At 41.2% G+C, this 26,142-nt stretch overlaps 2 protein-coding genes across 2 annotated transcripts in view; one reads left to right on the top strand and one right to left on the bottom strand.

The window, feature by feature from the left end:
• ZNF10 (zinc finger protein 10) overlaps window positions 1-6,336 on the bottom strand; it is a 31,519-nt gene extending 25,183 nt beyond the window's left edge. The window contains exon 1 of the mRNA XM_008005349.3: window positions 6,177-6,336. The gene's annotated coding sequence lies outside the window, so the exon portion shown is untranslated. The remainder of the gene's footprint in view (window positions 1-6,176) is intronic.
• Window positions 6,337-7,791: 1,455 nt separating this feature from the next.
• ZNF891 (zinc finger protein 891) lies at window positions 7,792-17,921 on the top strand. The gene is given in 5 exon segments (XM_073021293.1): window positions 7,792-8,849; window positions 11,273-11,513; window positions 13,668-13,802; window positions 15,351-16,845; window positions 16,847-17,921. Coding segments are annotated over 2 exon segments (1,839 nt in total). The 5' UTR covers window positions 7,792-8,849; window positions 11,273-11,513; window positions 13,668-13,802; window positions 15,351-15,433; the 3' UTR covers window positions 17,274-17,921.
• The last annotated feature ends 8,221 nt before the right edge of the window (window positions 17,922-26,142 follow it).

Genomic DNA, 26,142 nt, shown 5'->3' with positions numbered 1-26,142 from the left:
GGCATCTACGAGGCTGTATTTACACGTGAGGGTTATCCAGATGTACGTCATCTGCCTTCCACATCTGCATTCTATCTGAATCCTTTCAGGCTGCCTGGCTATATATTCAAACAGGACAAGCTTTTCGGGAGGAGGATGGTCTTTTGTCACACATTTAAGAGTAACTATATTCTCCTGCTGTAACATATAGGTTAAGTAAACACATGAATAAAAGAGTCTAAGGGGGACCATATGTTACTATCAACAACCCTGTGACATATTTCATACAAAGCTTACTAAGAAACAGTAATATTCAATAGTCCCACGTAATGGTGTTACCAGATGAAACCATGGCATAAAACCAACCAAAGAGAACTTGAAGAGTAAAATAAATGGTAGGACCAGGATTATTGAGAAAAATCAACATTTAAGAAGCAAATGAAAGAGAGGCCCAAAAAGGAGGCAGAGAACCACCAAATAGAGATATCTAAGATATGTAAAATTTCAAGGACGGGTAGATCAAAATAGCGTTAGATAAATTAAGGATTGAAAGGTATTGGATTGGTTAGATAAGCCTTCACTAATAATTTAAGGAGATCAGTTTCAATACACTGGTGGAAACAGCAGACAAATTCCACAATAGGAATGAAAAGTCTGGAAGTGGAGAAGGAAGAGAAAGGGCAGGTGGAAGAGGTGGTGGGGTCAGAGTGGAGACTAAAAACAGAGGAAGCAATTAAGACAAGGGAGTTGGAACTAGAGGAGTGAGAAGCGGGAAAGGATGGGGTCAAATCTCTGATGAAGGCATCAGGTTTGTAAAGGAAGAAGGATGCTTCATTCTCTCCTACCTCCTGGAAGTCAGGATAGGTGGGATGCTGACAATTAGCAGGCAGTTCAATAAAAATGTGAGTCAAAAAAGAAAGCAAGGCTATATGCTAACAATGAGAGGAACAACAGGAGGCCATGATCATTGAGGACAGTGATAAAGGTTTGGGCCATGCAGTGACAAACTAGCAAAAGCTGCTGACAAAAGCTAAGCTGAGGTTATGGAGAGTATGTCTGTCACACTTGTCTGCCTAGCTGTGATTTCCTCAAGCAGCACTCGCTGCCTGGACAGAAGAAAACGCACACTGTGCAGTGGTCCTGGGCTGGGATTTCTATGTGTGCAGGTAATGCAGAGCAAGGGAAGGAAGAATGCCTAATGTGAGAAATGTGTGCAATCAACAACAGGATCTAGTTTTGGTATAGACGTGAGTCAAGGAAGGAGTTGACAAATTTGAGGAGAACCTCCAAGAACAGTAGTGAGAATAAGGACATAAAAGAGCCAGGAGAACAAGGGGTAAGAGGCACAAAGAGGGATACTGAAGTTTGCAGAGGCTGTGCTGTTTGGGTCATGAGCGGAAGTCTGAGACACACAGGAGTGATGACATGAGCAGTGAAGTGAAGAGCCTCCAAAGATGAGAAGGCAAGGTAGGCTCAGTTCATATAATGAAATCCTGGAACACTGCAACGCCACAGAGGAAAGCTGTTTCAAATCCTCCGCTTGATGATGTCCAGCATTATTTATTTCCTGTTTTGGCTGCAGCAGCATAATGGATCTTGGTATTCAGGGAGCAGGGAGTGCCCTTTCCCAGCTCACAGTGCAGAGTTTGGAGCCCAACTTACTACTCGGTCACTGCTGTGTAAGAACAAAAGATGAGAGGTAGTCTGGAGGCTCTGAGATCCAATAATCTTCCCAGTAAGACAAGGCAGACCCATGAAAGGCAAAAGACAATTCAATATGCACACACTAAGATCAAAAGGCATTCGGGTAGCTATCAAGAGTGACTGACTGTCCCCTACCTGAGAAGCTCTTTCTAAGATGTCATGAACGCCAACTATGAGAATAATTTCCTCCCTCAAGCAGACCGTAACCATGGAAAGATGTTGAAAGTCTAGTGCCACGGACATGAAGAGAATGGATAAAAGAATGTGGCTGCAGAAATCTGCAAAACTTCCTGGGGAAGGAGAAACCGAACAACGATGAGAGAAGGTCCAATGTTAAGAAAGTACAACAGCAGCCATTCCACAACGTGAGCTTTACATTTGCAAAGAGGAGACTTTTCTTCTCACCTCCAAATGGTAAAATCTCCTAGGAGACAAAGACTATAATTCAGTTTGTGAACATGAATGTTACAATGAAGTCTGTATTTTCTACCAGATGTGGTCACAAAAAATATTTATAATCACACCACTTTTCTTCTGAGGCAAAGTCAAAACATAGTGCCAAAGAAGAGTAAGGGAGACCATTTTTGCTTTGGTAAACTCTTAAGGACAGAGGGCTGTATTAGTTTTCCACTACTGCCAATTATCAAAACTTCGTGGTTTTCAACAACACACATTTATTATATAACAGTTCTGGAGGTCAGAAGTCTGATACAGGTCTCGGAGGGCTAAAATTAAGGTGTTGGTAGAGCTGTGTTCCTTCTGGAAGCTCTAGAGAAGAATCTATTTCCTTGCCCCGTCCAGTGTCTGGGCCATCTACACTCCTTGGCTCCTGACCCTTCCTCCACCTGCAAAGCCAGCAATGATACATTTCTCTGTGCCTTTCTTTCACAGTTATATTTCCCTGAATGCTCACCTTCTTCTCCCCCTCTTTTACTTTTTTTTTTTTTTTTTGAGATGGAGTCTTGCTCTGTTGCCCAGGCTGGAGTGCAATGGCACAATCTTGGCTCATTGCAACGTCTGCCTCCCAGGTTCAAGTGATTCTCCTGCCTCAGCCTCCCATGTAGCTGGGATTACAGGCACCCACCACCACACCCGGCTAATTTTTGTTTTGTATTTTTAGTAGTGACGAGGTTTCACCATGTAGGCCAGGCTGGTCTCAAACTCCTGACCTCAGGTGATCTCCCCGCCTTGGCCTCCCAAAGTGCTGGGATTACAGGCGTGAGCCATCGCGCCCAGCCACCCACCTCTTTTACTTTTAAGGACCCCTGTTACTACACTAAGCCCATCGAAATAATCCAGGGTAATCTCTCCCCATCTTGAAGTCCTTCATTGAATCACATCTGCAAATTCTATTTTGCAATATAAGGTAAAATATTCCCAGGTGCCGGTGATATCTCTGGGGAGCCATTATTTTGCCTGCCACAAGGGCAGATATGGGCTGAAAAGAAGCTTCAAGTATCAGCAAGAAGGCTATGAAAGTTACTATATGAGGCACAAGCAGTTCCAAAGCACAGCTCCAATCAAACACTTAGCGTACAAGTTTCACAACTATTGACCCTTTTCAACTTAACTCCCACTACATTTGCCCCATATTCTCTAAGGATCACTTTAATGCCATCTTTGCTGTGAGGCCTTCCCACTGTCTCAGAGAGAATCAGTGGTTCTATCGTCAGTAAACACGAAGGACTCTGCCCATGCCCTGTTCTAGCACTTCAACACTGCCTTACAGTACCAAAATTTGTCTGTCTCCCTTATGAGATAGTGAACCACTTGAGAATTAGGACAATCTCATTCAAAATCCTGGGAAGAGGCTAGTAAAGTGCTTAGCACTTCACATTCATTCACTCTGACATCTGTCTATACTTAACCAGCACTCACAATGACAGGCACAACCTTGTCAGGCACAGCATTTCACTTGGGGACATAGAGTTCATTAATAAAGACAACAGAGTCTCTTCAAGTTCTGAAAAGATTTACCAGTATTTGCTTCAGCAAAGGGCAAGGTATGATCAGCAAAAAGGACCCAGCAGCCACAAAGTTAAAACTCAGTAGCCAATAGACATGCCAAAGATATATTTAAAGATACAAAAGGCAAAGACACTGCATCTGTCAAAACTCAGCAAATGTACACTTAAGATTTGCACTTTTCATGTTTTGTACATTTCACATCTAAAGAAAAACCTAAACAAATATAGAATTCTAGTTAATACACAGGCATTCTGAAATTTTTAGGGAATATGTACCCATGTCAATTTACTTTGAAAAAAATAAAAAAATACAATGAACTGATGGATAAAAATAGGGACAGACAGGTATTTGTTAAAATTAGGTATAGTGAAATATTAATGGTAGAGTCTAGATGGGAAGGTTTATAAGTATTCACTGTAAACTTCGTATAATTTAGCCGTATGTTCAAAATTTTTCACAATAAAATATTTAACAGGAAATGTTAGGATCAGGCAGCAAGGAGACATTGTGTGGAAAGAGAAAAAAGTAATGTTCTTGGATGTTCATTATGAGACAAAGAGGCACATATACAGACAAAGGTGGCCTATATCATAGTCCCAGCCTTGCTTCATAGCCAGAAGAACTGAAAGTCCTGGCTGACATGAGACATGCCAGAAAGAGTACTGCTGATGAAAGTAAGCGTCTCTTGTAGGCACAACAGAGATATTAACAATAGGAAATTTCTGTTTCCTTAAAACAATGTTTGTTTTTTTTTTGAGATGGAGTTTTGCTCTTGTTGCTCGTTAACTTATGATGTGTATCTCAAATCTCTGCCCTTGTGACTGGCATATGCTAAGAGCTAAAATTAGCTGGGCGTTGTGGCAGGAGCCTGTAATCCCAGCTACCAGGGAGGCTGAGGCAGGAGAATTTCTTGAACCCTGGAGGCGGAGGTTGTAGTGAGCCAAGATCGCGCCATTGCACTCCAGCCAGGGCAACAAGAGCAAAACTCTATCTCAAAAAAAAAAAAAAAAAAAAAAAAAATTCTCCGATTTTCTTGACAATTGAATATAATCTATAAACAAATCTGTTTTTATTCTTACTCATCCTTTATTATTCTACATTGCCTAGTAAGGTTTTGAAGTTTTTCTCATATAGTTCACATATATTTCTAGCTAAAATTAATTATTTTATTCCTATTGTGTAGACTTTTTAAAAATAAAAGTATGTGCTAACTTGTTGAGGACGGCAAGTCAATCTATTAGCTTATTATTTCCTTTTCAGTCACTTTACTACAAATTATTGATAGTAATTGAATCTCTTCTCATTTTGGGGACTTAGTTAATTAATAAGGATAATTTTGTAATCTCTTTTCCAGAAGGTAAGCCTCATATCTACTTAAATATTGTCCTAAGTAGAATTTCCAGACGGTGCTTACATAAAATACTGATAAGCACATATTCTCATTTAATTTACGATGTGTATCTCAAATCTCTGCCCTTGTGACTGGCATATGCTAAGAACTAAAGAAATGCATGGTAAGAGAAGTAATGAAAAAACAAACGTAATTTTCAAAAAGAGGCAGGAGCGTGTGCAACTTACCATCCAGGAGGCTTTGGAAGATGGGGAACAATTTTAATAAAACAGAAGAGATTAGTTGTGTCACAAGAGAAAAGTTAACGTGGAGGTGATTTTCAAAGCGGTAGGGAGGAGGTGAGCTATCCAGTTCTCGCAGAGCTAACTGCAGTCATCTCTAACCTAATAATATTTGTTGGCTGGCATTCTGGGTGACATCCTGCCTTCCCTTTTACTTTTTTTTTAATTAAGTCTCTTTCTGCAATTAATGTATAGCTAGAATTGAAATTGTTCAACTTCTGCATACACTTTGGGTGGGATCTACGTACCAAATCTTGATGTTAACCTTATCTTTGACACTCATATTATGTGTTAGATGGCCTATATACAATTTTAATTAACAAATCTAGTGTCAAGGGAAAATAAAAATATAGTAAACTTATCTGTCTCTGAAAACAAATAAAGTAATTAAACAAACACACCTCTAGTTAATCTATTTGATTAAAAAACAAAACAAAATTGAAGATGAGGAAGCTAGGAGCTAGAGACGCAGGATTTGTTTTTTAAAAGACCACACACAAATTGGCGTCACTATTTCAAGAGATGCTAGAAAGGCCATTGGTAAAATTTTAAACATCTATCCCAGCTGGGGGAAAAATGGAAGTTAGACTAGAAGAAACCTTATTTTGTATTACTCAAAATATCTGGCTCAAACTTACTACCACCGCCGCCCACTCTGCGTCAATCTCCAGGCGCAGCCGTTATTCTCCACAGAACAAGAACGTCCGCCGTGAACGCCTGGGCCGCGCGAGGGAGAGTGACTCAGGCAAGGGGTGACTATCACGTTAAAATTTTTCATTGACAAAATTACCGTCTACCTAGAAATACGAAGCTAATACACTGCTACATTACCAAAGGGTTCCACACGCGTCTCATTACGATGCAAACACAAAATTCAGCACTTTCGTGTATACCTGCAATAAGCAACTAGAAGGTTCGATGGGAGAAAGCGATCTCGTCACAAAGGCAGCAGCAACGGCAAAACAGAGAACGCGACTCCATTCCCAGCTCAGCGCGAGCAGCGGCGTCAGAGCGGTGTCTGAGGCCGGCCCGGCACTACGGCGCCACCTCCCCGTGGCCTGACGTCACGCACGCGCACGCGCCCCGCCCCGCCCCATTGGTCCTGCGCCCGCCCCTGCCGCGCACGCACGCACACGCACCCCCCCCCACACACACCGTGACGCACGCGCCCCAGCCTGGCGTTCAGGCCGCACCCCGCCCCCAGCCCGTCAGCCGCGCGCCCCGGGATCCTAGAATCGGCGTTTCCCCGCCGGCGCCCCAGCCGCCACTCCGTGACGGACACTGGGGGCCTTCCGCCGAGAGCGCGCTCGTGACGCACGGACCACGCTCCTTCCGCGGGGCGGCGCACAAGCTCCTGGGAAACGTAGTTCGGCCTTCCGTCCCCCTTAGGCGGGACCGCGGGCGCCTGGAGGCGGGCGCCGAGGACGGGTGAGCGTGCAGGGAGGTGGCTTGTTCAACCGGGACGCGCCCCTCGTGGGCTCAGCCTCGCCCGCTGAGTTCTCCTGCATGCAGGCGTCGCCTCACGGAAGTTTGGGCCTCGGGGAGCCTGCCTGGGAGGCGGCGGTTGGAGAGGCCCTTGAGGGAGGAGGGGCCCCTTACCGGGTGCGAGTGGCGCGCGGGGACCAGGGGCGCGAGGGGCGGAGGGCTCCCCGGCTGGCTGTGTGTGCCACGCAGGGAGCGCCGGGGGGCCGGGGGCGCGCGTTTGCCTTCTCTAAGCAACACGGGAGGGCTGAGGGTGCACGCCTCCCTGTCCAGCAGCCTCTTGAATCTCCAAATCTAATAATGGGTTGAATCACAGCCATAGTTTTTTTCACCTATTGCATTATACTGTGGTTGAATGCGATGTGGTTTTATTTCCTTAATACTCTGGTGTATTCAATTGACTATCTCCCTTTGACTTCACTTATGCTCACAAGATTGCATTTTAATCTTTTTGTGTACCCTCCTTGCCCGTTATACTAACAAGATTTTATAAACTTCATAATAATTTGGACAGCACAGTCTCTTCTATTCTGTAAAACGGGTCACCACTCCCCCCCGCCCCCCGCCCCGCCTCCAAAAGTTTGGTACAATTTGCATGCAGAACCTTTGGTCTTATTTATTACGCGTTTAACTTCTGACTCAATTTTTGTTTGTTTTGAGACGGAGTTTCGCTCTTTGTTGCCCAGGCTGAAGTGCAATGGCGCCATCTCGGCTCACGCAAGCTCCGCCTCCCGGGTTCCAGTGAATCTCCTGCCTCAGCCTCCGGAGTCGCTGGGATTACAGGCATGAGCCACCACGCCGTGGCTAATTCTGTATTTTTAGTGGAGACGGGGGTTTCTCCGTGTTGGTCAGGCTGGTCTTGAACTCCCGATCTCAGGTGATCTGCCAGCCTCCCAAAGCGCTGGGATTACAAGAGTGAGCCACCGCGCCCGGTCCTGACTCAGTTTTTTAAAAGTCTCATTGATTAGGTATTTTAGTTTGTATTCTGTTTTAGATACCTTTTCCTAGATAATTGTTTTTAATGTAATTTTTCAAATTTATTGGCATAAAATTGCCCATGCGATTTTATCACTGTAATTTCTGTGATTTTTTAAATTACTACTTTTTAATATTTTAAAATAACTGCTGTAATTGCTATTTTTTTCTTTTTTGAACCTAATTATCTAGGTGTTCTTTTTTTCTTGATTACTCCTATAAGGTGTATGTGTACATTAGTCTTTTCAAAAATGTAGATTTGATTTTGGTTTTTTTGTTGTTTTGGTCTTTTTGGGGGGGGTCCTGTTACAGTAAGTTTTGCTCTTAATTTTAAAATTTACTTTGTTGCTATTTTCCTACTTTTTTTTTTTCTTTGAGACGGAGGTCCCACTCTGTCGCCCAGGCTGGAGTGCAGTGGCCAGATCCGGGTTTATGCCATTCTCCTGCCTCAGCCTCCCGAGTAGCTGGGACTGCAGGCGTCTGCCACCTCACCCGGCTAGTTTTTTTATATTTTTTTTTAGTAGAGACGGGGTTTCACTATGTTAGCCAGGATGGTCTCGATCTCCTGACCTCGTGATCCGCCCGTCTCAGCCTCTCAAAGTGCTGGGATTACGGGCTTGAGCCACCGCGCCTGGCACTTTTTTTTTTTTTTCGAGACAGAGTTTCACTCTGTCTCCAGGCTGGAGGTCAGTGGCATGATCTCGGCTCACTGTAGCCTCCGCCACCGGGATTCAAGCAATTCTGCTGCCTCACGCCCCATCAAGCCCGGCTGATCCGGCCAATTTTTGTTTTTGTTTGTTTGTTTTTGAGACAGAGTCTCTGTCGCCCAGGCTGGAATGCAATGGCAGGATCTCGGCTCACTGCAACTTCCGCATCCCAGGTTCAAGCCATTCTCCTGCCTCAGCCTCCGCAATAGCTGGGATCACAGGCGCACGCTGCCATGCCTGGTTAATTTTTTGTATTTTTCAGTAGAGACGGGGTTTCACCGTGTTGCCCAGGCTGGTCTCAAACTCTTGAGCTCAGGCAATCCGCCCGCTTTGGCCTCCCGAAGTGCTAGGATTACAGGCATGAGCCACCACACCTGGCCATCTGCTTCTTGATTTGACTGGGTAATTATTTCTATTTGTGCTCCAAGAAATGTGTGTGTACATTTTTAAGAGCTGAATATGTTGAAAGACTCATAATAAAAACAAGAAACACCTTAACCCCATCTCTTCCCAGTGGCAACCACTTGAAAATATTTAAGCAATTCTGGCTTCGAACTCCTCTCAGTATTTTTTTATTCACTGATTTCAGACATTATTTTTAAATAAGAACTTTGGCTGCCTTCTTTCCACATCCTTAAATCACAATGTAATTATTTTACAAATATTATAATGTAGTTCTCCCACAAATTTTGGATAAATATGTTCAGTGTTTTCATTTGATGACTAGTCTGTAGTACTGAACCATAATATGTTTCTTGTACAAGGTTTACCTTTCTTGTTTATAATGACTGCCTTTTTTATTCATTTGCTTAGGTTTTCTTAAATCTATGTAAAATGTCTTTTGGTTCCATTTTCCTCAAGGGCTAATCTGTCATACAGTCTTACCATTTTTCTCCTTTTCTGGACATCCCCCTACAATGTAGATTGATCAGTTACTCTGTAGGCATGCAGCACACTGGCATACCACTGGGCTTCCCTTTTACCCTCATCAATTTCATCATCTCACCTCTGTGTTAGATCTCCTGTTTCCTATAAAGCACTTCTATTCCTGTTTGCTGGATTGTAATCTTACTGCCTTGAAAAAGGGTCCATATGATCTACATATATTAAAGTTGTAGAAATGAATAGAAATTACTTTGTCCTCACATTTGTGTGGTGTTTTCACCTAGTATACAAATCTCAGTAGGAAGTTACTTTCCATTAGAATTTTGAAAGCCAGTGAAGCTGAATAGGAAATGGAGCAGTGTTACCATTACTGTTGAGAAGTCCTATTTCATACCTGCTAATGTTGCTTTATGTGTAATCTGTTTATCATCTCTTGGAGCTCTTTGGTATTCAAAGATTTCATGATGATGTGTGTTCTAATATTTAAAGAAATTACTTGCTTTGATGGATAAAGTCTTAGATACTGTGTTTTTTTAAGGAATAAGAAGTTTCTGGCTGGGCACTGTGGCTCATGCCTGTAATCCCAGCACTTTGGGAGGCCGAAGTGGGTGGATCATGAAGTCAGGAGTTCAAGACCAGGCTGGCCGAGATGGTGAAACCTCGTCTCTACTACTAAAAATACAAAAATTAGCCGGGCGTGGTGGCCGGCACCTGTAATCCCAGCTACTTGGGAGGTTGAGGCAGAGAATTGCTTAAACCTGGGAGGCGGAGGTTTCAGTGAGCTGAGATTGCGCCTCTGCACTCCAGCTTGAGTGACTCTGTCTCAAAAAAAAAAAAAAGTTTTCCTGTATTTGTTTCTTCCTTTTTTTCTTTCTGGAACTCTGAGTAATCTGGGGTTGGCCCCTAAAATTGCTCATATAGTTGTCTTTTTTTCACTTACTCTTGTTCTTTTAGATCAGCTTTATTCATTTATTTATTGAGACAGAGTCTCACTGTGTTGCGCAGGCTGGAGTGCAGTGGCACATCTTGGCTCACTGCAGCCTCTACCTCTTGGGTTCAAGCAATTCTCCTGCTTCAGCCTCCCGAGTAGCTGGGATTACAGGTGTGCACCAACACATCCAGCTTTTTTTGTTGTTGTATTTTTAGCTGGGACAGAGTTTCACTATGTTGGCCAGGCTGGTCTTGGACTTCTGACCTCAAGTGATTCGCCCACCTCAGCTCCCAAAGTGCTGGGATTACAGGAGTGAGCCACTGTGTTCAGCCAAGATCAGCTTTCTAGAAAAGTTCCTTAAGTTTATATTTTTTCTTTTTCTTTTCTTTTTTTTTGTTTGAGACAGAGTCTCGCTTTGTTGCCCAGGCTGGAGTGCAGTGGCGCAATCTCGGCTCACTGCAAGCTCCACCTCCTGGGTTCACGCCATTCTGCCTCACACTCCCGCTTAGCTGGGACTACAGGCGCTCGCCACCACGCCCGGCTAATTTTTTATATTTTTAGTAGAGACGGGCTTTCACAGTAGCCAATATGGTCTCGATCTCCTGACCTCGTGATCCGCCTGCCTCGGCCTCCCAAAGTACTGTGATTACAGGCATGAGCCACTACGCCCAGCCCTAAGTTTATCTTTTAACCCTTGTACCTTTTGGGGGAGTTTTTACATTATAATTTTTAATTTCCTGGGAAATTAAGAAAAAAATCCATAGAGTTCTATTCTTATTTCATAGAGGAAATATCTCTGATTATTTTTCAAATTACGAAATTTTCAAACACATATACAAGTATAATAGTATAGTGTACCAATCATCCTATTTTGTTGTTTCCTGATGAGAAGACATACATATTTTGCATTAGCCAGCTGGACTCAGTTTAGATTATTCAATTTTGTTGGCAACATCCAGAGCATGGTAACCAGGAGCCAGTCAAACGTATGCCTTCTTCTTTCCATCAGGCTTGATCAAGGTGTTGGCCTTGGCCACATCAGTGTCATAGAGCTTCTTCACAAGCCTGTGAGGAAGGCTTGTTGGCTTTAAGATCCACAATGAGCACAAGTGTGTTACCTTCTATCTTCTTCATGGCAGACACAGTAGGAATTTGATGATAGCACGGTGGTCAATCTTGTTTCTCCTGAGGGTGCTCTTCTGAAGATACGTGGGCTGCCTCCAGAGTCTCAGTTCTTGGGCTGCTAGAAGGTGAGTGACATGTGGATCTTCTTTTTTTTTGTTGCTGTGGATGCCTTTCACCACTGCCTTTTTGGCCTTCAAAGCCTTTGCTTTGGTTTTAGCCTTAGGAGAGGCAGGAGTTTCCTTCTTCACCATCAGCACCATCTTGTGAAAAAGGCCCCATCGTTCTATTTTGAAGCAAATCTTGGACATTAGATATTATTTGTAAATAGCTCAAAATGTATCTCTGAATCATAAGTACTCCTTCTTAAGTAGGATATTCTCACACCTGCAAAATTTGTAATTCCTTTATATCAAATTTATAGGCAAAAGCCGGGGGTAGGGTGGGGAGGGTATGCCTGTAGTCCCAGCCATTCAGGATGCTAAGAGGCTAAGGTGGAGGATCACTTAAGCCAGGATTTCAAGGTTAGCCTGGCAAATATAGTGAGACTCTGTCTCTAAAAAATAAGTAAATAATAAATATATAGGCAGTGTTCAGATTTTTCTGTTTTCTCATGAATTTTTAAAATTTATTTCTTTGACTCATGGTCCAGATAACGTTTATACAATTTGAAGTCTGTATGGTTTTTCCATAGAAAAATTATGTCTCCATGTTGTTTTAATTCCAGTTTCTCTTGCTGTCTGCTCTTTTGAATATGCTGTTGTTGCTTTGAAGTTTGTTGTTTTCTGTTTCTTACATTGTTTCCTCTGAATTCCTCCTTTGCTTTTGTTTTATTCCTCCACCCCACTGCTTTCTTCTGAGTTCAGCTTACATCCTTTTAGTAGTTCCTTCAGGAACTATCTTGAGTGGTAAACACACACACCCATATAGATGCCTTTTATATTGCTCTCAGTCTTTAGCATACAATTGAATTCTAGGTTGTTGTTGTTTTCCTTTAGTACTTTGAAGATACTATTGTATTGCCTTCTTGGCCTCTATCTTTGCAACTGAGAATTCTGTAGTCAGTATAATGGATATTCCCTTATATATAATTAGCCTTTTTTCTTCAGTAACTTTAAAGTTTTACACATTATTCTTGATATTGTAGTTTACCTTCAGTGTAGCTGGTAGCTGGTATATTTTTAAAATGTATTTTTTTTTTTTTTTTTTTTTTTTTTTGAGACGGCAGAGTCTCGCTCTGTCACTGAGGCTGGAGTGCAGTGGTGCGATCTGGGCTTACTGCAAGCTCCGCCTCCCAGGTTCACGCCATTCTCCTGCCTCAGCCTCCCGAGTAGCTGGGACTACAGGCGCCCGCCACCTTGCCTGGCTAATTTTTTTGTATTATTTTTAGTAGAGACGGGGTTTCACCATGTTAGCCAGGATGGTCTCGATCTCCTGACCTCGTGATCCACCCGTCTCGGCCTCCCAAAGTGCTGGGATTACAGGCTTGAGCCACCGCGCCCGGCCTTTAAAATGTATTCTACATGGCACATGGTATACAGGCTTTCAGATCAAGGACTTATGTATCCTTCTTTCAGCTTGGAGTAAAAACAATCATTATATCTCACATTGCTTCTTTTCTATTTCCTTTTTTTTCCCTCTTCTGGAATTCCTGTTCAACGCATATGCACATCTTTAATCCATCTGGAATTTGTGAATGTGAGGGGTGTTTTTTTTTCCAAACAGAAAATCATTTGTCTTGATATCATTTATTAAATAGTTCATCCTTCCCCCCACCGATTTAAAGTGACATCTTTGTTATGTACTAAATGTTTAGCTACACATGAATCTGTTTCTGAAGATACTGTTTTGTTTTCTATTATTGCCCTAATATCATTGTTTTACTTACTAGAGATTTATAATGTATTTTGAAATGTAATAGGGTAAGGCATTTTAAAGTATTTGCCTGTTTTATATATCTTTAATTTTCTATAAAACTTTAAAAACTACATTTCAGGAAATCCCTGTTAAATACATAGTTTAATCAAAATCCTACGGTGATTCACCTAGTGAATCTCAACATTTATTCAAATATTTTTTCCTGTTGTTTAGTAAAGTTGTTTAGTGTTTGTAATTAGTCCTATAACTAGAAAAGAAATAAAACTATGAGGAATGAAGAGTTAAACCTGCAATACAATTCTTAACATCTTTTACTACAAGGCAAACATATTTTCTTTCTTGCAGAGGAAGCCTAACTCTCTTTGTTATTATTGTTGTTTGTGTGTGTTTTTGTTTTCAAGCAGAGGATTTCACCCTGTTGCCCAGGCTGGAGTGTGGTAGCATGAACATGGTTTACTGCAGTCTCGACCTCCTGGACTCAAGCGATCCTCCCACCTCAGCCTCCTGAGTAGCTGCGGCTTCAGGCACATGCCACCATGGTTGGCTAATATTTAAATTTTTTGTAGAGACCTAGAGTCCCACCATGTTACCTAGTCTGTTCTCAAATCCCAGGACTCAAGCAGTCATCTGTGGTGGCCTCCCAAAGTGCTGGGATTACAGGCATTAGCCCCTGTACCCAACCCAGAAGCCTGACGATTTCCTTTTCCTTCTTGAAAGAAGGGTGTGGGTATGGAAAAAATACCCCCATGCACAAAACCTTAATTATCATAGGTTCATTTGGTTTACTCAAATTGTTGAGTTGTGCCATGGACTGAGGACTCTTCTAGGTCCTAGGAATACAGTAAACAAATCAGATAAAATCAATTTCTAAATGAGTTTCCCTAAAGTGACAGACCTATATACACTTCTGGTTTAGGGACAAAGAATCTACCTGTCAAAGATCTTTGTCTAAATAAAAATGTCAATTCTATAATTTTGTCCATTAAAACTGAGTTCTATTGATGTACAGTATTGACAGAGAAGACTTGCATTTGATGGTTAACTACCTAGTCTTCAAAAAGTGAGAACTTTAAAAATATTAGTGTAATAAATTGTTTCGTGATTTGTCGTGATTCTTAAAGTCCCCAAGCGTGTATCTTTTGTATTTACACTATATGTTATTTTGTTATTTATATTAAATTCATTATAAAAATTGTCCAGGAGAGTACCGTATCTAATATTAATAGTTAGTGCCTCACTCCAAACTTGGGAATGCAGTTCATGGTTCTTCCTTTGTCACTTGACCCCATTCAAGTGTTAGATAGAATAAACTATCATAGATGACAATATGGACTTTAGGGAGGGAGGTTAAACTGGAAGTAATCAAATGAACATCTGTTTCTTTTAAGTTCCAGGGTACATGCACAGGATGTGCAGGTTTGTTACATAGGTAACATATGCTGTACCTATCAACCCATCACCTAAGTATTAAGCCCGGCATGCATTAGCTCTTTTTCCTAATGCTCTCCTTGCTGTCCTCCCCCGACAGGTCCCAGTGTGTGTTCCCCACTCTGTGTCCATATGTTCTCATTGAAATGAACATGTGTTTCAAAGTCACATATACACCTTTAACTTCAAAAAATTCCTTGGTAGGGTAGCAGCCAAATTGTCAGTCCTGTAAGGTTATTCTTGTAAACAAGTTACAGAAGAAATTTATATATAACACGCGTGTTTCACAGGGAAATGATTTTTCTGTCCCAAAAAGTTAACTTAAAAAAGTAGCAAGTAGTACATTAAATTTAATTTGACAGCCATGTGTTTTTACTGGTTGGTTCTCTTCAGTTTTAATTTTTTAAAATAACTCATGCCCCATCCACCCAGAGCTCAAAGTGGTCTGAAGGAGAAGCCAGTACAAAGAATCAGGATGGTATTTCTTGAAGTGGGTAAGGATCATTATATTGCATGTCAGTACAAATCCCAGTAAAGATTTTGAGCTCATTAGACCTTGCTGGGATGCAATGGGGAGGGTCTACAATTTTGTATTCACCTTTCCCCAAATGGGTCCCTGTTTCCAGCTCTCTTACCTGAACCTGCTTCTTTGGCTACAGGGAGGACTTTGGGTGAAATGCATCCCTCCTGTGACTGGACTGGAGAAACAAGAACAGAAGCATCCTGATCTCTCCACTCTACTATGCAGGCTTATGTACTCATAAAAATGGCAGTTATGGACCTATCTTCCACATGGGCTTTCACTAAACAGGACTCTGCCCATTTCCATCTGAGAAATGCTGAAGAGGAAAGGATGATTGCTATATTTCTGACAACCTGGTTACAGGAACCAATGACTTTCAAAGATGTAGCTGTGGAGTTCACTCAGGACGAGTGGATGATGCTGGATTCTGCTCAAAGAAGTCTGTACAAAGATGTGATGTTGGAAAACTATAGAAATCTCACCTCCGTGGAATATCAATTGTGCAGACTTACTGTGATCTCCCCATTGGATCAAGAAGAGATAAGGAATATGGAAAAGAGAATTCCCCGAGGCATCTGTCCAGACCAGAAGATTCTACCTAAAACCAAAGAATCAACTATGCAGAAAATTTTATGGGAGGAGCCATCCAGTGCAGTGAAAATGATAAAATTCACAATGCATAATTGGTCCTCCACATTAAAAGAAGACTGGGAATTCCATAAGATCAGAAAACAGTGTAAGATTCCAGGGGAACATTGGAGGCAAGTGACATATGTCCCAAAGAAAACAGTATCTCAGGAGACGTATAAAACAGTATTCTGTGACGATCATGAATTAGAGGAAACCTCTAAACTTAGATCAAAACTTATTTTTTCACAGAGCATTTTCGCCAGTAAACATTGCCAAAAATGTTACTCAGAGATTGGATGGTTGAAACACAATTCAATCATAAACAATTATGTGAAAAATTCTGTAAGTGAGAAGCTCTATGAAAGTCATGAATGTGATACAACTCTATGGCATCTTCAGAGAAATCAAACAGTACAAAAAGAGTACACATATTCTAAACATGGGATGCACTTCACACATAATATGTTTCACATACCTAACAATTTGCGTATGGCACAGAATTCCTGTGAATGTAATAAAAATGAAACCCTGTGTCATCAATCATCCCTTAAGAAACAAGGACAAACTCATACTGAAAAGAAACATGAATGTAATCAATGTGGAAAAGCCTTCAAAAGTATTTCTAATCTTACTTTACACAAGAAAAGTCACATGGGTGAGAAACAATATGAATGTAAAGAATGTGGTAAAGTGTTCAATGATTCCTCAACCTTAAGGAGACATATAAGAACTCACACTGGAGAGAAACCCTATGAATGTAATCAGTGTGGAAAAGCTTTCAGTCAAAAACCATCCCTTAAGGCTCACATGAGAACTCACACTGGAGAGAAACCCTATGAATGTAATCAGTGTGGAAAAGCTTTCAGTCAAAAACCATCCCTTAAGGCTCACATGAGAACTCACACTGGAGAGAAACCCTATGAATGTAATCAGTGTGGAAAATCCTTTGGCACAAGCTCTTACCTTATAGTGCACAAGAGAATACACACTGGAGAAAAACTCTGAATGCAGTGAATGTGGAAAAGCCTTCAACACGAGCTCTCACCTTAAAGTTCATAAGAAAATTCACACCGGAGAGAATCTTTATGAATGCAGTGACTGTGGGAAAGTTTTCAGTGGGCTCTCATCCCTTAGAATGCATGTAAGAACTCACACTGGAGAGAAACCCTATGAATGTAAGGAATGTAGGAAAGCCTTCAGTGTTTCCTCTTCCCTTAGGAGGCATGTGAGAATTCACACTGGAGAGAAACCCTATGAATGCATTCAATGTGGAAAAGCCTTCAGTCAGAGCTCTTCACTTATACACAAGAGAATTCATACTGAGAGAGAAACTCTAAGTGTTAACGAATGTAGAATAGCTGTTTTCATTGTCTTAAGGTGTATTGCAAGCTCCTTGTCTCAGTCTTTGTTCTCTAAAATAACCATTTAAGGTTATAAATGGCTCTTTCATAATATAACATTTTGTTCTATAAATACTAATTACAACTGTTTTTGATCCATGGCTGTTTGGAATTAGGTATTTTTAATATGTGAGGTATGTATATTTTCAGTTATCTTTTTATTGTTGGTTTCTGGGTTAATTCCATTGTGTTCAAAGAATCCGGACTATATTTTACTGCTTTGTTGGTGTTTTTATGAAAGTTGTTTTCTGGCCCAGTGAGGCTGCTATTGCTAGCAGCCAACCAAACATTGAGCTCATCTTTCCTTACTAATGAATTCTATCTTGGCCAAGAACAATAAGGTATGTGGTTATAGAACTCTTTGACTTCTTGTAGCTAAGGGTAGCCATATCATTCATTCCTGCTGATTCAAAAATAGACATATCACTGAGAACAAAACTATCTATCTTGTCCTCTACTTTTTGCACTTCATCTTTGTCCCTATGACTTGGCCGTTCCTGAAGCTGCTGAAAGAGCTATCTTGTGACCATGAAAATGACAACTGTGGCCAAGGGATGAAGTAGAAGAAAGAGATCCCTGTTCCTCAAAGAAATCTTTAAATAGTTGTAGCAGCCCTGCACTGCTTGTATTTGGACATGTTTCTCTGTGAAAAAAATAAAGTTTTTTGTTTGTTCGTTTGTTTGTTTGAGATGGAGTCTCACTCTGTTGCCCAGGCTGGAGTGCAGTGGCACAATCTCAGCTCACTGCAGCCCCCACCTCCCAGATTCAAGTGATTCTCCTGCCTCAGCCTCCTGAGTAGCTGGGATTACAGGTGCCCACCACCACGCCTGGCTAATTTTAGCATTTTTAATAGAGACGGGGTTTAACCATGTTGGCCAGGATGGTCTCAAACTGCTGACCTCAGGTGTTCCACCCACCTCAGCCTCCCAAAGTGTTAGCATTACAGGCATGAGCCACCTTGCCAGGCTGAGAAAAATATGTTAATTGAATTTTTTTTTTTTTTTTTTCTTTTCAGTTTTTCAGACAGACTCTCTGTCTCTCAGGCTAGAGTGCAGTGGTGTGGTCATGGCTCATTGCAGCCTCGACCTCCTGGGCTCAGGTGATCCACCACAGTCTCCTCAGTAGTTGGGATCACAAATGCATGCCACTATGCCTGGCTAATTTTAAAAATATATATTTTGTAGAGACAGGCTCTTCCTACATTGCTCAGGCTGTTCTCAAACTCCTGGGCTGAAGCAGTCCTCCTGCCTTTGCCTCCCAAAGTGCTAGGATTACAGGCATGAGTCACCATGCCTGGCTTTTACTGATTTTTTTTTTAAAGCACTACATAAATACAGTCAACGCAGTCACAATATTGTAGAAAAACAGAGGTATATAGAGTTAAATGTTTTATGTTGGATGTACACATTTGAAGAGGAACATAGAAAAAAATATGGAAAAGGAATGTTGACAGAACTTTTATGCTTAAGCAGCAGATGAAGATAGAGCCGAGATCACTGAAAGCAAGTGTTTAGAGCAGCAAAAAGAGTATCCCAACATTTCAGCGTTGGAACTACAGAAAGTTTTCAGATCGAGGGGAAGTTACAAATTTTAAATGCTAAATCATGAGATTTTGTTGCTTGGTCTTGCAGATACCAGATTAGTTCTAACAAAATACAGAAGGAGCGGCATACGGTGGAAGAAAGAAGGCAGTGGCTGCTGTTGTAGCTATTCATGTTAGCCTCAGAGGATGGTGAGACATCCATATGAAGAGGTTGGTATGCAATTCTAGAACTGAGGAGGTGTCTAGATAGAGATACAAATTTTAGTGACATCAGTAAAGAGACTATAACAGGTTTTGTGAAGGTGAATAAGAATGAAAAGAGAATGTCTGCCACCTACCCTGAAGACGTACATTTAAAGGAACCATAGTAGAGAGATAAGAAAACAAGAAGAGTGGAGTTTCACTGAACCAAGACAAACGAGTTTCAAGAAGGAAAGTGAAGTTGGCCAGGCGTGGTGGTTCATGCATGTAATCTTGGCACTTTGAGAGGCTGAGGCGGGCAGATCACAAGATCAGGAGATCAAGACCATCCTGGCCAACATGGTGAAACCCTGTTTCTACTAAAATACAAAAATTGGCTGGGTGTGGTGGCATACACCTGTAGTCCCAGGTACCCAGGAGGCTGAGAGGCAGGAGAATCACTTGAACCCGGGAGGCTGAGGTTGCAGTGAGATGAGATCTCACCACTGCACTCCAGCATGGTGACAGAGCAGGACTTCGTCTCAAAAAAAAAAAAAAAAAGGTGAAGGTAACTGTTTTTAGTGTTAGGGATCAAATTAGATGAAGTCTAAAAAGGTAAACACATACAGCCATGTGAAGATCATTCGTGATTGTAGTTCAAAATAACATAGTGGTACATTGAAGATGGTTGCTAGATTGGGCTGACTTTAGGAATCAATGAAGGGCAAGAAGTAAAGACTGGATGTAGACAAGTTTGAATAATAGGAGAAAGGGTAGTAGCTGGAGAGAGATTTGGAGTAAAGATAATATGTTTAAAATATGAAAAACTAGAACATATTTGAATTCTAATGTGATGAATGTAGTATGGTGAGGTTTAATATGCAGCTTAGTAAGCTTCTGAGAATGGGGTGTCGCTGTTTAGAGCACAAACAAAAGGATTGGTGTTTGCCAGGAGGCAGAGGGATACTTCCACTGTTCTCTCAGGACTAGAAAAATGGGTGGGTTGGTTTAAATTACCTATTTGTTTCCTTACACCTAAGTTCACTGAGCAGTGGTCAGAATATGTGAACTATATAATGCTATTTTGTGTTTCCTAAGAACTACTGTGTGGCAGCCACTGCTAAGTACTAACTAAATATATATATTTTTTATTCTTTATGAATAGATCTTCAGTTTTGCTAACAGTAGTATTGTGTTTAGCTACAAAACTACTTATCCCAACTCCTTTGTAGCCAAGAGATGCCATTTCTACTGTTCCTGGCCAATAAAATATAGATAGATGATTATAGGTTTCATGGTAAGATTAGCTGCTAAGAGGAAGGTGGATGAAATACTGCAAGGAGGTTTTAGTGAAGAAGATCTCTATATATTTGAAAGTCCTTCCAAGTTATCAGTAGAGCCATCAGTGGAGAAGACAGCAAAGCAAGTAGCAAAGTCTACATGAATGAGGAGAGGTCATTTAAATAAAAGATTGGACCAGGCGCGGTGGCTCATGCCTGTAATCCTACCACTTTGGGAGGCCGAGGCGGGTGGATCATGAGGTCAGGAGATCGAGACCATCCTGGCTAACACGGTGAAACCCCATCTCTACTAAAAATACAAAAAATTAGCCAGGCGTGGTGGTGGGGACTGGTAATCCCAGCTACTCGGGAGGCTGAGGCAGGAGAATGGCGTGAACCCAGGAGGTGGAGCTTGCAGTGAGCCAAGATTGCGCCACTGCACTCCAGCCTGGGCAACAGAGCGAGACTCTCTCAAATAAATAAATAAAAATAAAAGGTAGCCAGGAAGAGAGGTAGAATGTGGTATAATTAGATGGTATGAGCCTGAAAGGAAGGAGTGGTTTTTACCAGGCTGCAATGGTTAGAAGCAGTGTTAGGGAGCAAGGAAGATACTGGTCCCACTTCCAGCCTGTGGATATGTGGAATACATGGGAATAAGCCCCCTTGTGATGTGATTGTTGTCAGGGGTTTTTTGCTCCCCAGGGAACAGCCAAGTTTTTATGAAAGGAAATGTTCAGGGAAATAGTTGAGGATATTAAGGGAGTTTATTAGGCGAACCTCAGAGGGCACCATGAAAGAGTCTCCAGAAGGGCAGGGGTTTAGGGTTTGTGGCTTTGGCCTGAGAAATAGAGAAGATTGTTATGACAGTATTGATAGGAAAAGAGATCAGACCAGGGCCATGACCAGTGAAAACAAAATTCAGAGGGAGTATAGGTTAGATCCCAGCAGTCTATAAGATGATGATGGGTACTTAGCTTGTGGTGAGCCAAGATCACGCCACTGCACTCCAGCCTGGGCGATAGAGCAAGACTCTGTCTCAAGAAAATGGTCCCAACTGCATGTGATTCTTGGGTAAGATCATCTTGAGGAGTACTCAGCAAGGGATTGTACTTTGGTTGGTTGGGACTGGAATTTCACTCTAATTTTGGCCCAGTGATCTTGGAACAGATTGAGCATCTAAATCTGAACATCTGAAATTCAGCATGCTCCAAAACTTGAAACTATTTGTGCGCCGATGTGACTTTCAAAAGAAATGCCCGTTGGAGCATTTAAAATTTTGTATTTTCAGATTTGTGATGCTCAACTGGTAGGTATAATGCAAATATTTCAAAATTCAAAACACTTCTGGTCCCAGCATTTTGGATAAGGAATACTCATCTGTACACCAGCAGGTAGACTCAGGCACGGTCTCGCCCGGCATCACACCTGGATTTTATTGCAATAGCCTCCTAACTGGTTTCTCTGACTTGAATCGTACTTTGCTTTAGTATGTTTTTTATGCAGGTGCCATGGTATCCTATTAAAAAAAAAAAAACTTTGTGTTTTTTAATTATAAAACTAATACATACATAGAAGAAAACAATGTAAATAACTTCTGCCCTACACAGAAGGGAAACCCCAGATTCTGCTGCCTTAAAAAATTAATATGGTAGGTGAATGTGCATTCCGTCAGACTATGTACATACAAACTTTTTCATTTTGTAAAAATTGAGTTATACCTTTTATCCCACATCTTTTTTTTTTTTTTTTTTTTGAGAAGGAGTTTCACTCTTGTTTCCCTGCTGGAGTGCAATGGCACGGTCTCGGCTCACGGCAACCTCTGCCTCCCGGGTTCAAGCGATTCTTCTGCCTCAGCTTCCCAAGTAGCTGGGATTACAGGTATGTGCCATCACTCCTGGCTAATTTTGTATTTGTAGTAGAGACGGGGTTTCTCGATGTTGGTCAGGCTGGTCTCAAACTCCCGACCTCAGGTGATCCACCCACCTCATGCTCGCAAGTTGCTGGGATTACAAACATGAGGCCATCATCCCCAGCCTATCTAACATCTTTTTAAACATCGTTCTGTGTCAGTGCATGTAGTTCTATTTCATTTGTAATAGCTGCTTAGCATTTGATTATATGCTTGTACCATAATATAATCCATTTGCCTCCAGAGTTTTTATAACAATACTGCAATCAATAATATTGTTTATATCAACTGTTCTCTACACTTCCCAGGGTGATCCATCTAACGTACTAACCTGATCATATAACATTTCACTTTTAATCATCTTCTGGCATTTTTCTCCAATTAAGATAAAAATCTTTTTACAAGACCTTGCTCAAACTCTTACTTGCCTTTTCAGGCCTCATCTCTTATTATTCCCTTTATCTTCACCATCTCCCTAACTTAACGTGTCCTGTTTATCCTTTAGGTATTGTATCTTTCATCTGCTTTAACAATACTTGTCACACTTTCACACTGTATTTCCTGTTTGTGTATTGTGCCCTCTACACTGTAAGTTTTGGTAAGGTGGGAACTTTGTCCAAATTTTTCATTGTTTTACTCTTACTACATGGCCCAGTGTAGGTGTTCAGTTAAACATTTACGGTTCTTCAACAAATTTTGTGCCTTTTCTTTTACTTAGCTTTCTAGTGGAAGTTTAACTTAAAAGCTATTTAAGTGATTGTGAGGTAAAAGTTGCAAGGAGCTGGGTGCAGTGGGTTGTGCCTGTAGTCCTATCTACTCTGGAGGCTGAGGTGGGAGGATTGTTTGAGCCCAGGAGTTTGAGACCAGCCTGAGTAACATGAGACTCCATTACAGTAAAGATGCATGGAATTAATTTTTCTTCTAGGTATAGGAAACTGTTCCACCATAACAGGTGTGCAGAAACTAAGACTTAGGACAACAGCAGTTTAATGTTACTTATATTATGTCCCTCTCCTAGTCCCTCTCCTCTCTTCCCTGATCCCACTCACCACCACCCCGTTCACTACACAAGCTTAGTTTATTTTTTGTAGAGCTAGTGTTCATATTTTGCTCCATTATATATTATAATATGAAAAGGGACGAGTTGACCAAGTATTGGTGGGTGTGTGGCACACTTGCTTTAGACTCTACCACTGGAAGCATAAATTAGTACAGACTTACTGGGTGGATATGCCGGCTCACATCTGCAATCCAAGCACTTTAGGAGGCTGAGATGAGTAGATTGCTTGAGCCCAGGAGTTTGAAACCAGCCTAGGCAACATGGCAAAACCCCATCTCTACCAAAAAAAAAAATCGCCCATGGTAGCATGAATCTGTCCCAGCCACTAGAGATGCTGGGGTAGGAGGATCACTTGAGCTGCAGTGGGGTTGAGGCTGCAGTGAGCCATGATTGCACCACTGCACTCCAGCCTGGGTGACAGAGTAAGACCCTGTCTAAAAACAAAAACCAAAAAAAAACTTGGGAAAGTTAAGCAATAAATGTCCAAAGCTGGAATATTTATAACCTTTAAATATTTAAAACCTAACAATTTTAAACTGAGATATTATAAAAGGATTTTTCATAGAAGCATGCGTAAGTAACAATATTCACCTCAGTTTCATGCCCTAGTGAAAAACTGGAAAATTCCTAAATTCCCAGTAACAGTCAATAAAATAGAATATAATTCAGTCATTAAAATGTAATTCTGTGTGGATTGACATGTGGAGATATATTTGATACATTATGAATTTTAAATAGTCACAAAATATTATGGTATGACTTTTTAATGCATGTTATAAATATGTGTGTGTGCATTAAAAATATGGAAAGACATAACACCAAAGTTTTATCAATGGTTATTTATATCATAATTTTTTTATTTTGTCTTTTTTTAAGATGCCTAGTTTAGTGAACAGAGCTGTGGTCTATTTTTTAAAAATAATTCTATCATTAACTTCTTAATACTTTTTATTTATTTATTTATTTATTTTTAAGACGGAGTCTCGCTCTGTCGCCCAGGCTGGAGTGCAGTGGCCAGATCTCAGCTCACTGCAAGCTCCGCCTCCCGGGTTTACGCCATTCTCCTGCCTCAGCCTCCGGAGTAGCTGGGACTACAGGCGCCCGCCACCTCGCCCGGCTAGTTTTTTGTATTTTTAGTAGAGACGGGGTTTCACCGTGTTAGCCAGGATGGTCTCGATCTCCTGACCTCGTGATCCGCCCGTCTCGGCCTCCCACAGTGCTGGGATTACAGGCTTGAGCCACCGCGCCCGGCCAAACTTAATACTTTTTAAAGCATGATTTGAATATCTTCAGAGTTGTAATTTGCTTAGGATATTTTTGGACAAATAAATTCTTTTCATTTTTTTAAATACCAGATTTTGAAAATTGAAAAATATATATACACACACACACACACACACACATATATATATATATATATATATATATATGTATTTTTTTCTTTTTTGAGATGGAGTCTCGCTCTGTCACCCAGGCTGGAGTGCAGTGGCGCTATCTCAGCTCACTGCAAGCTCCCCCGCCCAGGTTCCTGCCATTCTCCTACCTCAGCCTCCCAGGTAGCTGGGACTACAGGCACTCGCCACCACGCCCGCCTAATTTTTTGTATTTTTAGTAGAGATGGGGTTTCACTGTGTTAGCCAGGATGGTCTCGATCTCCTGACCTCGTGATCCGCCCGTCTCGGCCTCCCAAAGTGCTGGGATTACAGGCGTGAGCTACCGCGCCCGGCCAAAATTATTTGTTTTAAAAAGATCACACTTTTGTATAAAAAAAATCTTGAGAGACTAGGAAGCTTTTTATTTGCAATAGTTCATGTATGAAATTTGAATGCCGAAAACTAATTTCCTTAGCATTCACTTTTTAATTTTTTTAATTTTTCTTTATTTTTAAATTTTCTATAGTTATTGGGTTTCCTTTTTAATCTTTTCATAAGTTGCATTCACTTTTTAAAAGACAATGAGATTTGTTTTAGCATAAACAGGAAATTCATGGCTAATACATGTCACGACTTAAATTCACCTCTAACAACAAATGCATGTCAAACACATAAAATTATATTTTCCACCTATGAGCACAGTTTCATGGGAGTTTTGATTTTTTGAAAATATTTTTTGATGCAATATCCATTTTTTCTGTGTAATTTTGTGCTTTGTGATATTGTGGGTATTCATGATGCAGAATTTATTTTAAAAACTTATTTCTGTAATATTTATTTCTCCCTTTTTTTGAGACAGTGTCTCACTGTTGCCCAGACTGGAGTGTAGTGGCACAGTCTCAACTCATTGCCACCTCAACCTTCTGGGCTCATGTGATCCTCCTACCTCAGCCTCCTCAGTTGCTGGGACCACAGGCATGTGCTATCACACCTGGATAATTTTTTTATTTATATTTTTTGTAGAGATGGGGTCTCACTACATTGCCTAGGCTGGTATCAAACTCCTGGGCTCAAGCAATCTTTCTGCCTTTTTTTTTTCTTAAAAGAATTGTTAACATACCAGATAATTTTTTTACAGTTTTTGCCACTTTTTCTGTGTCCTGCCTTTTAAAGGCAGACTTTTTAAACTATTGCTAAGGACTTGAACTCTTTCTTCCAAATCACTGGTACCCAATATGCAGGTTTTGGTACCTCTTTTTGCTCTGAAATTTCTTGGATCTCTTCAGAGGGATTTAACAAATTTCCTGTCCTTTTTCTTTTTCTGGTTTTGTTTTGTTGAGATGGAATATTGCTTTGTCGCCCAGGCTGGAGTACAGTGGTGCAATCTCGGCTCACTGTAACCTCCACCTCCTGGGTTTAAGCAATTCTCCATGCCTCAGCCTCCACAAGTAGCTTGGATTACAGGCATGCACCACCACACCCAGCAAATTTTTTGTATTTTTAGTAGCGATAGGGTTTCACCATGTTGGCCAGGCTGATCTCAAACTCCTGAC

This window comes from Chlorocebus sabaeus, chromosome 11 (genome assembly GCF_047675955.1).
Source record: "Chlorocebus sabaeus isolate Y175 chromosome 11, mChlSab1.0.hap1, whole genome shotgun sequence".
In the NCBI taxonomy this organism is placed as follows: Eukaryota; Metazoa; Chordata; class Mammalia; order Primates; family Cercopithecidae; genus Chlorocebus; species Chlorocebus sabaeus.
The sequence above is the reverse complement of the archived record's forward strand: the minus strand, read 5'-3'. Positions and strand labels throughout refer to the sequence as shown.